An 11,826-nucleotide genomic window follows, 5' to 3' on the forward strand; every position below is an offset into this window, starting at 1 on the left:
CCTGCTATCTTGATAACTGGGTCTTCCCTTTTGAAAATGCTTACTTGTTCAGAACTCTTTCCTGCTAAGCACACCTCTACTGTTCCAGAGGATGACCAGGAATGTCTGTGAGTCTACAAAGTATTGGAAGCATAGAAGAAGCCATCTGCTCCTTAGTGTGTTCTTTCCCTTAAGCAACCAATTCCATGTTCTTATGCTCAAAGAATTTGCAATTAGCCCCCAACAAGGCCATCTGGGTAAGGCATTGGCATTATCTTGCCTATACTCCAGCTTGTGTATAATTATAAAATTACAGCAGTACATTTTTTCTGACCACCTGGCTATATACTCCCTTCAGGATTGCAGAACTGGAAAAGGCACTGCAGAGAAGAATGCCTATCATTATTTTACTGTGTTTTATTACACCATTGGGAGTCATACAACAATTTATTCTATTTTTATTATAATAAGCCATAACCCTCTTAAGTTCACTTTCCCTATGATATGTAAAGTAGTTTTATAATACTGTCAAAAGCAGAAATGAGCCTGTTATGCTGGGAGTATATGAGTGGATATAGCATGTATTTTTAGTGTCAGCCTTGACCTTAGAACTGTGGATATGTCACTTCTTAAGATATGGCAAGAGATCATGTGGGATGAGGAGAGGAGCAGTACTGGGGAGAAGGCTCAGGGATGCTGCTGGGTGAGGGCTGGCCCTGCCCTGTCCGTGTGTGCCAGGACCCAGAAACCTCCCTGTGTGCTGGGCTGAGCCCCCAGCGTGGGCAGCAGGGGAGGGGGCACTCTGCCCCTCTGCCCACTCAGGTGAGAATGCCCCTGCAGAGCTGCACCCAGCCCTGGGCTCCCAGCACAGGAAGAACACAGAGCTGCTGGAGCGAGTCCAGAGGAGTGCCACCAAATTGATTAGTGGGATGGAGCCCCTCTCCTATAAGGAAAGGCTGAGAAAATTTGGATTCCTCAGCCTGGAAAAGACAAGGGTTAGGGATGACCTCATTGTGGCCTTCCAGTACAGGAAAGGAACCTACAAAAAAGATGGAGAGACACTAAATCCAAGAGCCTGCAGTGACAGGACAAGGGGGAATGGCTTCAAAACTGAAGGACAGTAGATTCAGATCAGGTATTAGTAAGAAGCTCTTCCTGTGAGACACTGGTACAGGTTGCCCAGAGAATCTTTGGATGCCCCATCTCTGGAAGTGTTCAAGGCCAGGCTGGGCGAGAGTAGAAGGTGTCCATGGCCAAGGCAGGAGATTTGGAACTAGACGGGATTTAAGGTCCCAGCCTAAACCGCTGTATGACTGTAGGATTTGAAGACTTGGGTTTTCCTTTCTGATACATTTCCTCATTGTTCAGTGATACATTTTCCTTCTTTGGCTATTGAAATCATGACCTGGATTTGGGAGGTTCATTTCCCAAGGTATATCACACATTTATACCATGCAACTACAGCCTAGTACTGGCATTACATCACCTGCATCTTTGTTGGAAATGATCCTTGATTGGCTTACTTGCTTTTTATCTGAAAGAAATTGTATTCAATTTAGTTAAGGATATGACTTTCAGATATTGAGCCAATACTATAATATTGAATTTCAGAAGAAATTTCTTAGGTGCCAAGATCAATTTAGTAATATTTTCTTTACATCACATAAGAGATCACCAAGTTTACAATAATTTAAAACTGTCTGTCCTCTTGTACCTGTTCATAACATCTCCCAATTTATGGAAGGGTTTTAACTCTCTGCTTTTGTCCTTGGATTACAGATTCCAATGGAGGATTTGGTAATACAGGGACACTGTTATGATTCACTACAAAATACAGTAATGAACACAAACCTCTTAAAATGCAATATCCTGGTTGTTCTGAGAGTTGGCCAAAAACCTGTAATAGCTCTAAAAGATTTTTTTTTTCAGACTATTAATAGCAAAAGCATTTTGACCGAGATAAAAATTTCTTGCTTGGTTATTATCAGCTACAAAATCAGGAAAGGAAATCCTGAGTATTTGAAAACAGATCTATGATGTTTTAGGGGATGATCTGTTCTGTCACTATTTGCACTGTGAAAAGAAATGCTCAAACATACATTTAAAGCTATGTTTTTACACCTATAAATCTGTCTATATATAAAGTAGGCTGGAGTGTCAGATGACCCCACCTTACAAGAGCAGAAGTGAACAAACAGCCCCCAGATGAGAACTGTCTGGCTGGGCCTGTGTTTGAGCGTGCCTCAAGGCTGGTGAGTCAGCTCTGTCCCCGGCTGCCAAGGCAGTGCCAGCCCCCAGAGCTCCCGGGCTGTGGGAATGACCAGGAACTGCCACCAGCCTTGGTTTCGCTGTAAACACAGAGCTAAATCAGCGCCTTCATGGAACTCAGAGAACACGGCATGTAATTCTGACCAAGTCAATCCTTAGCAAATGAAAAGGAGCAATAACACTAAGTGAGGAAAGTATAAGAGGTAATTTGAAAAGCTTATGTAAATCACTCTGCTCCTATTTCAGCAACTATGCAATTAAGGGGCAATTTTTTTCAGTATATAGCTTTAGTGTAACAATAATGACCAAAATTGTTGCAGATTTTCTTTGAAATAATAACAATACAATATAGTTCCAAATAAAACAAAATAAAAAGTAAATTTTAAATAAATTATATTTTCATATTATTTTTTGTGTAAAAAACAGTGCATGATTATTCTCTCTTCCTCTCACCAGGTGACTCTAGTGAAGTGATCAAGGGAGATGCACTGGACACAACTGATACAAATTTCAGGAGAATTAGACCCAAAATACTTGATTTCTATTAAAAGCCAAAGTCATCCTCTAGCCTCCATTGTTGTTCCTTCCAAACTGGAGAACTGGCCAGAATACTTCACAGTTAAAGAACAACAACAAAAATGCCCAGACTTCTGATTATTCTCATGCCCTCTGAACACAAGCCAGACAAATGGAACACATACATATTTGCAAATAGTCCTGTAAACCAAATATACCCTTCGTTTTTGATATCCTAAATCCCTGCTGTTCACTTACCCTGGATCACTCCCAAGACTCATGAATTCTGCATAACATTTTCTGAAACCTAAACATGCTTTAAAAACATTGACCTTGCTAAAAATGCCTGATTAAGAAATTTTCTGTATCTACTTTTGACAATACTTGAGTGATATATAAATAATATACTAAATAATATATAAATAATACTTGAGTGATAAATCTATAATATTTTGTATTCAAAACACGACATCTATTTACACCCATTTATAGGGGTAATCCAAGCAATAAAAGGCTCCCAGGAGCCTGGTACCATGGACAGCTCCAGCTGCATCAGTGTAAGTGTCACAGTGGCAGCAGCACTTCAGGAACACTCAAGACAGCTGCTAATTTTTAAACGACCTCTCTTCTTTCAGTCTACAGCAGCATTGGATTTTAATTTCCAAACATAATTGTGGTGGTCATGCTCAGTTGTTCATAGATGGAGTTTACCTGCTCAGGGCAGCAGACAGAGCTGTGAGCTCTCCACAATTCTGCTGAAACATTATTGCTGACACTGTTGTTTCCTCTCCTACAGAGTCGAATGGCAGAAAGTTTGCGTCTGTTTGATTCCATCTGCAACAACAACTGGTTTATCAACACTTCCCTCATCCTTTTTTTGAATAAGAAAGATCTGCTGGCAGAAAAAATCCGCCGCATCCCCTTAACAGTCTGCTTTCCTGAATACAAAGGCCAGAACACTTACGAGGAGGCAGCAGTCTACATCCAGCGCCAGTTTGAGGACTTGAATCGCAACAAGGAGACCAAGGAGATCTACTCACACTTCACCTGTGCCACTGATACCAGTAACATACAATTTGTGTTTGATGCAGTGACAGATGTCATCATTCAGAACAATCTCAAATACATTGGCCTCTGCTAAGAATCCTTTGGTTTAATCTGTTTTCCTGGAGTGATAAAAAAGGGGCTAACCTCTTCCACTTTTAGTGGAAAAAAATTGGGCAATGCTTAACAGCCCAAGGAGAGAAAAGGGGAAATCTGATATATGAATACAGTTCCTCTTATGCCCCTTTAATCTGCTACATCATTTTCCCCAAATACATGTTCTGGAGAGTGAGAGCCTCCTCTCCAAGAAAACCAAACAGTGAAAAAAAAAACACCCAGTGAAAAAAAAAACAAACCCAACCAAAAACTCAAAAACCCCCAAACAAAAACAAAAAAAAAAAGAGATTGAGGCCTAACTCTGTGGAGATGTTTCACCACAGTCACTGCACTTTTATTCCATTTGTTTCATTCCATTTCCTACAGTGGGAGTGTTATCATGTTGTGTGTAAGAAATGACTCTTCATCCAGTTGTCCTAAAATTTTATTGACATGAAAATATAAATCTGGTGAGTGACAGATGAACTTGTTTGCAGGGTGTGGAGCAGAATGCTTGTGTTGGGGAGAAAAGCTAGTTCAAACCAGAAACTACTGAATGAGAGGGTTTAAGCAAAATACTACTTAAATTTGTAGAGAGTGGGCATGCACCCACAATATTGGTATCCACAGTCAAGAGTATGTACACCTCCATCATGTATGCACATGCACATGACTCTCAGCATATACTATGTACACACCTCTGCTTTACTTTACTGTTTCTCATGGACACCTTGCCTATTAAAGGAATTGTTGGTGCGCAACTGTTTTGTGATTTCCAAACTGACTAGCAGCTCTTTCTGCTCTTTATGGCTTCAAATATGCAGCAAAACTACATGAAATGAATCTTTGAATAGGCCAAATTAAGGTCGGTGTTTCTTCTACTGATAAGGAGTTTTATACATCAAAACAGTCTTCTTTTACATCTTTTTTTGCCAAATCTTGTGGTGTTTCATGAAAAACCAAATTATATTTAAGAAGTAGGTTAGTGTTCCTTTTTTAATACAAATAAAAAAAATAAATCACAAAGCAATTTTTTAAATTATTGTTGTAGTGTCTGGATTGCTGAATGTGAAAGTTGCCAACGGACAATTCTGTTCCACTGCTCCAAATACCTTCTGGGTATTGTAATATTGTAACAGATTTCCCAAGAAGCAGGAGCCATGGAGATTGTGTAATATATAGCCTCCAAAGTCTTTTTTTGTTGGTTTTTAAAATTATTTTTAAAATGTGATGTGTTATTAGAAGGTTAAAGATGAGCGATATGAACAATAACTAAATGTCTTGATATTTCAATTTAATAATTTAAATTATTTACAGTTTAGTGAAGTTAAGGAAACTGAAGAGATGCAATCCTCAGCTCCAGGTTTCATCTCATAAAGAAACACTACTGGATGGAGTAACATTCCGGCAAAAGTTCGAATGCATAAGAAGCTCTGTGGGACTATACTGGAAAATCTCACATGGATTATATAGACCTAAGTCTTTGGTCAGTTGGTTCTTTCCCCTGCCATAGAAAAGACTTCTTAAAGACTTCAGTGTAAAGTTGGTGTGTAAATATATGTTTGATAATTGTAAAGCACATACGTACACAGAGACACAGACACACATGCACACTGGAAAATCACCTTCTACTTTTGTTCCCCTTATGTACTATGATTAGTGCAAGAAATCTCAGCCAAGGGCTCTAAGAAAATTAAAACAAAATGGTTAATAACATCAACATTTAAATTGTCCACTTCAAAAATAAATTATTCAAATGATACTGAATGTGTCTATAGTGTGTTCATTAATTAGTGTTACAACAGTTACTTAATTGGATAGTTTGGGAAGTCTTCTTCTAACCTGTCTAATTTTGAACAAGATATTTTATCCCTGTATTGAAGACATGAGGTCCCTTTAAGCATTCCCTGCCAACTGTTACACCAGAAGAGTAGAGGCAAAAGAGCAAATTTGGTTGTGCCTTCAGGGTATAAAAGGTCTGTCATGGCACACAGAGAGTTTTTAGGTCTCACTTGCAGTGAGGAGGTGCTGCTGCCTGCTTGGGTTATTTGCACTCAGGGTGCTTGGCCTGGTGAGTTTCCTAAAACATGTACACAGTAATTGCTAGTACAAGTTCCTCTAAACTTTGTTTACCACTAAATTCCTATCATTTACCTGGGAAATCGTGCAGTATTACTAGACTAATTAGCTTTCCACATGTTATATCCAATTATTAGCCAGATGAATTGTGGAAAAGGTGGGAAGTGACTCAGGACTCCCTCTTCCAATGAAGGGTCTATTAGATGTTGTGTCTCCTCCATCTCTTTCTTTCATTGGACCGTGGCCATTTCAGATTAGGGAAAGAAGTGACAAGAAAACACCAGCATTCGTTACAGCATAGCTTCAAGGTAAGAAAGCTGGATAAAACCAGAAGTGTAATCAATTATCAGGAGGGTAACAAAAACTTTACATCAAAAACCAAATCTTTATTCGACTAAGAAGGTCTTTCAACCATAAGTATTAGAGACGATGAAGTGGAGAACCTAGGACATTTTAACAAAGGCCCAAGGGGATTCCTAAAGGAAAGCAGCCAGTTCATTCCTCATTGAATGAAAACTATCTTGGAAAAGAGAGAAGTAAGTTAAGCACCACCTGTGCTCCTACTTAAAATCAAAGGCATGGGGAAGAACAAAGAAGTAGATAATTAGGTTTAAATAATCAAGTCACATAATCATGTTCTCTGAATAGGAATTTCTTGCTATTAACTCTCTAATAATTTAATTCCTATGATTTTTTTTATTTTAGCATTCTGAGTAATTCATGGTTACTGTGTTTTCTCTCTGAAGAATTCAAGATGTTATAATAAACTACATTTTATACAGAGTTTTCTGTAAAAAAAATTCTGACTATAAGAAAACTGAGGCATAGCAAAGTTAGAACTAAAAGTCTGTTGGCTGAAGACAGGTGCTGAAATTAAATCCCTTGACTCTTAGTCATCCACCTGGATAAATCATGCAATTAAATTTGCATCTATTTTCTCAGTTCTCAGGTTTATCAGTGATGCAGTGCACTGCCACCTGAAAGAGCTGCATTAATACAGCTGGGATTTCACTTCACCTGGGCAACAATGACATTCACAGAAGAGATGTCCCATCTGCTGCAGTAAGAATGCCATCTGTCCTTTCAGCATTTGCACTCCATACAGCAAAACAAGTTTTGAAGGGAAAAGGTATCCTTAAAGATCCTTATGCACACATTCAATTAGTTATGATTTTTCAAGGGTGAAAGAGTGGAGACACTAAGAGTCAGCAGTGTAGGAGAAATATTATCTCTTGGGCTCTTCCCAAATTGAGGTTCTGGCAAGCTTAAAAATCCATTGCCCCATCCATTCCACCTCAATCTTTGCCTAAAAGGATCAGGTACCCATAAATGACAGGATAGGTAATGGGTAAGAATTATTAAACCTTTCCAGTGTTAATCATATCATAATGGAAGATATTTTTTCCTAGAACTATTTTTGCAGTTGCTATTTCCAAGGTCATTTATCATTTCATAACACCCTTTCACTAACATTGTCAAGTATTATATATGTCAACTAATTGTTTTTACAAAGAGAGGAAGTTTTGCTATTAATTTCTTTCATGTTCTTAATTATCTCCTCTTACTGGCCCTTCTCCCTCTTCTATCCTCTACTGAACACACATACCTATCTATTTTTGTCTTTCTTCTACCCATTAATTCTTTTCACTAAGTTGCTGTTTCTTCTGGAAATGTTACTCCTCAGTGTTCTCCCAGTCTTTGTGCATTCTCCCACCTTTTGGTTTTTAACTATCCCACAGTTCCTAGAAGATACCAGTATACATCCTTAAATTTAGGAATCAAAAATACTCCATAAGTGGATTTGCTCAAAATAACCACATTTTCCTGAATTACTCCTGTTTGGAGAAAGACCAGGTGGCCTGGCACAGAGCTAGCTGGAGTCCCTGACCACTTCCCAGTTGAAACAGCTACACCTCATGCCAAGGGCATGTACAGCTTCTGTTCCTTTTTGCCTTGCACAGGGCACTTTGTTTTCTTGGCCCTGCAGATCAGCTCAGCTCTAGAGAACAGCCCAAATCGGTCTGTGGGGCGCTGCTGTAGCTGCTGACCTCCTGCAGCTGATCCGAGGTACATCCTACCCGTTACCTGGGTGTGAGGTGCGGAAGTGAATGCAAAGAGAAACACAGACAGTTTCTTGGCTTAGCTCAAAAGGGCTGAATTACCAACAGGAGACTATTTCTGTATCTGTAATATGTCAAATGAATTATGTCGGGCTTTGTGACTCTTTCTACCTACTGGAAAATATTTGTGATTATCCCTGATACGTCCCCAAATTGTCTCATAGCAAAGTTTTGCACCTTTTCATTTTTCTTTTAAATAGCTCTCTGTATGTGAGTTCGTTCTACACTGACGCAATTAAGCTCCAGGATTTATCTTCCAGCCCTTAAATGCAGGCATGTATATTTTTATAGATACATTATATTTTTATCTAAATAAACAGAACACATGACTCAAAAAACCACCTTTGCCAAGAGTAATTACTCAGAGCTGCTTTTACAGACTTTTCCATACTGATGTTCACAAAGTTGTTTAGCCCAACATATCAATATCCTTCATACTAATTATTGAAGAGTTTAAAAAGGATTGCTTGCATGTAAAAATATATATTTAGATTTTTTTAAAATTTATATACTGTTAGCAAGGCTCTAAGCATTCATTTAATTCTTTTTAAGAATAAGTAATGAAACTGAATTTCTCAGACAATATACTTTGCTGTGAATTTAAACAGTATGGCATTTTAACTAATAATTTCTACTGAAATTTTAATTTAAAAATTAGAATTTTGATCAACTAGAAGAGAAGTTTAAGATTAGATTAGAGAAGATTAGAGAAGTTTAACATTAGATTAATGTTCAGATTAGAACACTTATGAAACTAATGCACTGTGATGAACAGCTGATCCACACCTTGAACAGAAGGGACAAAGTGAAACTTTGATAGAATATTCTGAAATACCAATTCAAGCATGCAGTGCACAGAATCTGTATCTTGAGCAGGTAGCTTTACCTTGCATAAGACCTAAGAAAGTTAACTAAGGAAAACTAAGAGAAGCAAAAATAGACAAGACACTGTTTCTAAATGTGAGTTTCAAGGGAAATGGAAGAAATTAAATTTAGAGCATAGGTGAATTTACCTGATTTCCTCTCTGCGTTGTCTACTTGGATACTAACTGCTTAAAACCTCCTACCTGCAGGTAATTTTGCCAACATGTCAAAAGTCTGATGGGTGTTCTTCCGACAGATATCTACTGGATCATCCAGGAGCCCAGCAAGGGCAGAAATGACTCCACTTCTTATTAAACCTTCCCTAGAAACAACAATGGAGGACAGATTTAACACAACATAATAAAACTTGTACATATTTGAGGTTTTTCATCTTAACTGCTCTTCTTTATGCTGCATCTGTCTGACAAAACTTAGGAACTCTGTTCTTATTTCTCACTGAGACCTCACTTCCCACACAGTTCAGTAAACTCTGGAGTTGCACCCACCTGCCAATGCTATGTGAAGCCATTATAGAGAGAACTTCTGTTGTTTTCTGCCGGACAGTTTGGTCTTGATGCACCAGCAAAGTCTTCAGGCTATCCAGGAATCCTGTGAGACATCAGAGTTCATTTCAACATTTCTTACCTCCAGCATTAATTTGAAATAGCAATATTCATCGTTTATCTCACAATTTGAAGTGCTTCAGAAATTTCAGCTTGTCCTGACAGTGAAATTCTCATTGTCATATTTCAAGTAAGGAAGAAACTTTCAAATTTCAAGGCCTACTGCCAAAAATGTCATGCTACAAACAAGCTCCTGACTCCTTATCAAGTTAAATCCTAATCCTGCAAATATAAAGTGACATAACTCTAAAAATAAGTCACTAGAGCTACTGATGTCTTTAGAAAAGCGTCTTTTTGCAGGATTGACACTCACTTGTCTTTTTTGAACAGAAATAAATGTGGTGAACCATTAATGATTGTGTATGCACATATGGCACTGACCAAAGCCAAAAAACCTAACAACCTCAAACTAAAAACAACCTCACATTGCTTTGGCAATCAAACACTAACCTCATAAATTTTGAACTGATTAGTCTCTTTTGTGAGAAGAAAAAAATACAAAGGAGGTAAATGGAGAAAAAAGCAGTAGCAAACAAGGAGTTTTTTCTGTGTTACATAATGAGCTATGTATACTGCTAAAAATGGGAAAAATAAACTTGTGGTTAGGGGTTTTTTCTCCCCCCCAGAACTGAAACTCAGGATTCTTCCAGGCTTTCAAAATAAGTGCTGGCCAGACATAGTCCTGATGAGTATGATAAATTTGGTTATATTCCTTTCTTTCCTAATTTCTCATTAAGTTCCAGGCAAGCAGTTGATGATGGTGATGGGGTTCCAACTTCAAGTTAACTAAGTTGTGTTTGTTTTTTTTTAATTAGCCTATGTTAGGAATTAGCTAAAATCAGAATAAAGCCTGGGGACATGGTTTAGTGGTGATCATGGCAGGGTTAACAGATAAACTGGATTATCTTAGAGGTCTTTTCCAACCTCAACAATTCTATGATTCTATGAAGAGAAAGACTCTGCACTACTTTTGTATTTAGGCATTGATAAAACTTACAGTGAGACATTGATGAATCCTAAAATGATGATAATTCCTATAATAACAGTCATGTATATGGTATTATAATATTCTTTACCTTTGTAAGGTAAAACAAGCAGGATTTTTTTTTCCTGGGTATCTTGCATCATCAAAGATATTGTAAGGAAAAAGTAATGGAGGAAAGTAAATTGGGGTTCCCTCCTCAGCCTGCCCCACTGTGTCAGAGCTAGTGAGAACAGGTCACTTACCCAATGCCATGGCCTCGTAGACTTTTTCTGGGTCGTGGACCAGATCGCAGAGAGCCATGAGCGCCCGCTGCAGTGCCGGCAGCTCGGGAGACTGCAGCTCCTCTCTCAGCTTAGCAAGCGCCCTCCTCCCGAAGGCCAGGGCAGCCCTGGCGGGGTCTGTGTCAGGGGGCAGGTAGGCTGAGATACGAGGTTGTGCCATCCCAGATCTTCCTGAGAAAGAGTCTCCCTACGCCTCAAAATACTCCAAAATGGCTGTACTTGGTGACTGGGCAGATAATGTACCATAAACACAACTACTGACTTTAAAGAGTGCTCTGTGTCCCCAAGGAGCTCTTTTAGCAAACTGTCAGGAAGCTGTGAAAGAGGCTGGAATCGTGCATCATCAGCACTAATGTGTGTTCATCTGCTGAATTGTCTTAATCTGGTTTAATTCTCACTGAACACTGCAAAGAAGAGAGAAAGAGAGAGAGAGACAAAGCTTAAAATTTAAAGGAAGGATGTTAAAATTGATAGAGGGAATGCTTTATAAAGGGTTCAAGTGAAGCAGCCCAATGCCCAAAATCGGAGGGGACTCAAAATAATAAAAATAAAGCAAAGGAAAACGAAATACCTCTTTTTTTTTTTCCCCAAAGGAAAAAAACAAAAGCATTTTTAAAGGGATCTGGTTAAAACCTGCCCTCAGAATTCGGTGAGGACTGCTCTCCCTCTTTCACCCGCCACAGCCCGCCCTTCCGTCAGTACGGAAATCGCCTCAGCTGACTGAACACTACGACCTCAAATATTGAAAACTGCTAAACAAAACAACAAAAACAAAAGCTGAAACAGCCTCTAAACAATTCCACTTCTCCCTTCGAAGCAAACGAAACGCACTAAACAACCGAGGGCGCCGTGTGCCATTACCGAGCCCGCGGCTCCCGGCCCTCAGCGCGCGCGTGCCGCGGTTGCCACAGCGCCCGCGCTTGGCGTACGCGCCCCTTCGTGAATAGCGAGTAACGCCACGGAGCCGCGGC

General features: G+C 39.1%; 2 protein-coding genes across 3 annotated transcripts in view; one reads left to right on the forward strand and one right to left on the reverse strand.

Moving 5' to 3' along the window:
• The window catches only part of GNAZ (G protein subunit alpha z), a 50,776-nt gene extending 45,111 nt beyond the window's left edge, over positions 1-5,665 (forward strand). The window contains exon 3 of the mRNA XM_063416412.1: positions 3,560-5,665. Coding sequence (XP_063272482.1) covers positions 3,560-3,904 — 345 coding nt within the window. The 3' untranslated portion in view covers positions 3,905-5,665. The remainder of the gene's footprint in view (positions 1-3,559) is intronic.
• RSPH14 (radial spoke head 14 homolog) overlaps positions 1-11,779 on the reverse strand; it is a 74,856-nt gene extending 63,077 nt beyond the window's left edge. The window contains exons 1-4 of one of the 2 annotated variants that reach the window (XM_063416413.1): positions 11,717-11,779; positions 10,817-11,259; positions 9,473-9,575; positions 9,170-9,288 (exon numbers count right to left, since the gene is read on the reverse strand). In XM_063416413.1, coding sequence (XP_063272483.1) covers positions 9,170-9,288; positions 9,473-9,575; positions 10,817-11,015 — 421 coding nt within the window. In that variant the 5' untranslated portion in view covers positions 11,016-11,259; positions 11,717-11,779. Of the gene's footprint in view, positions 1-9,169; positions 9,289-9,472; positions 9,576-10,816; positions 11,260-11,686 lie in introns of both variants that reach the window. The other variant, XM_063416414.1, reaches the window with a different exon arrangement.
• Positions 11,780-11,826: the final 47 nt, after the last annotated feature.

The sequence above is a fragment of the Prinia subflava genome, chromosome 19 (genome assembly GCF_021018805.1).
Source record: "Prinia subflava isolate CZ2003 ecotype Zambia chromosome 19, Cam_Psub_1.2, whole genome shotgun sequence".
Taxonomy (NCBI): domain Eukaryota; kingdom Metazoa; phylum Chordata; class Aves; order Passeriformes; family Cisticolidae; genus Prinia; species Prinia subflava.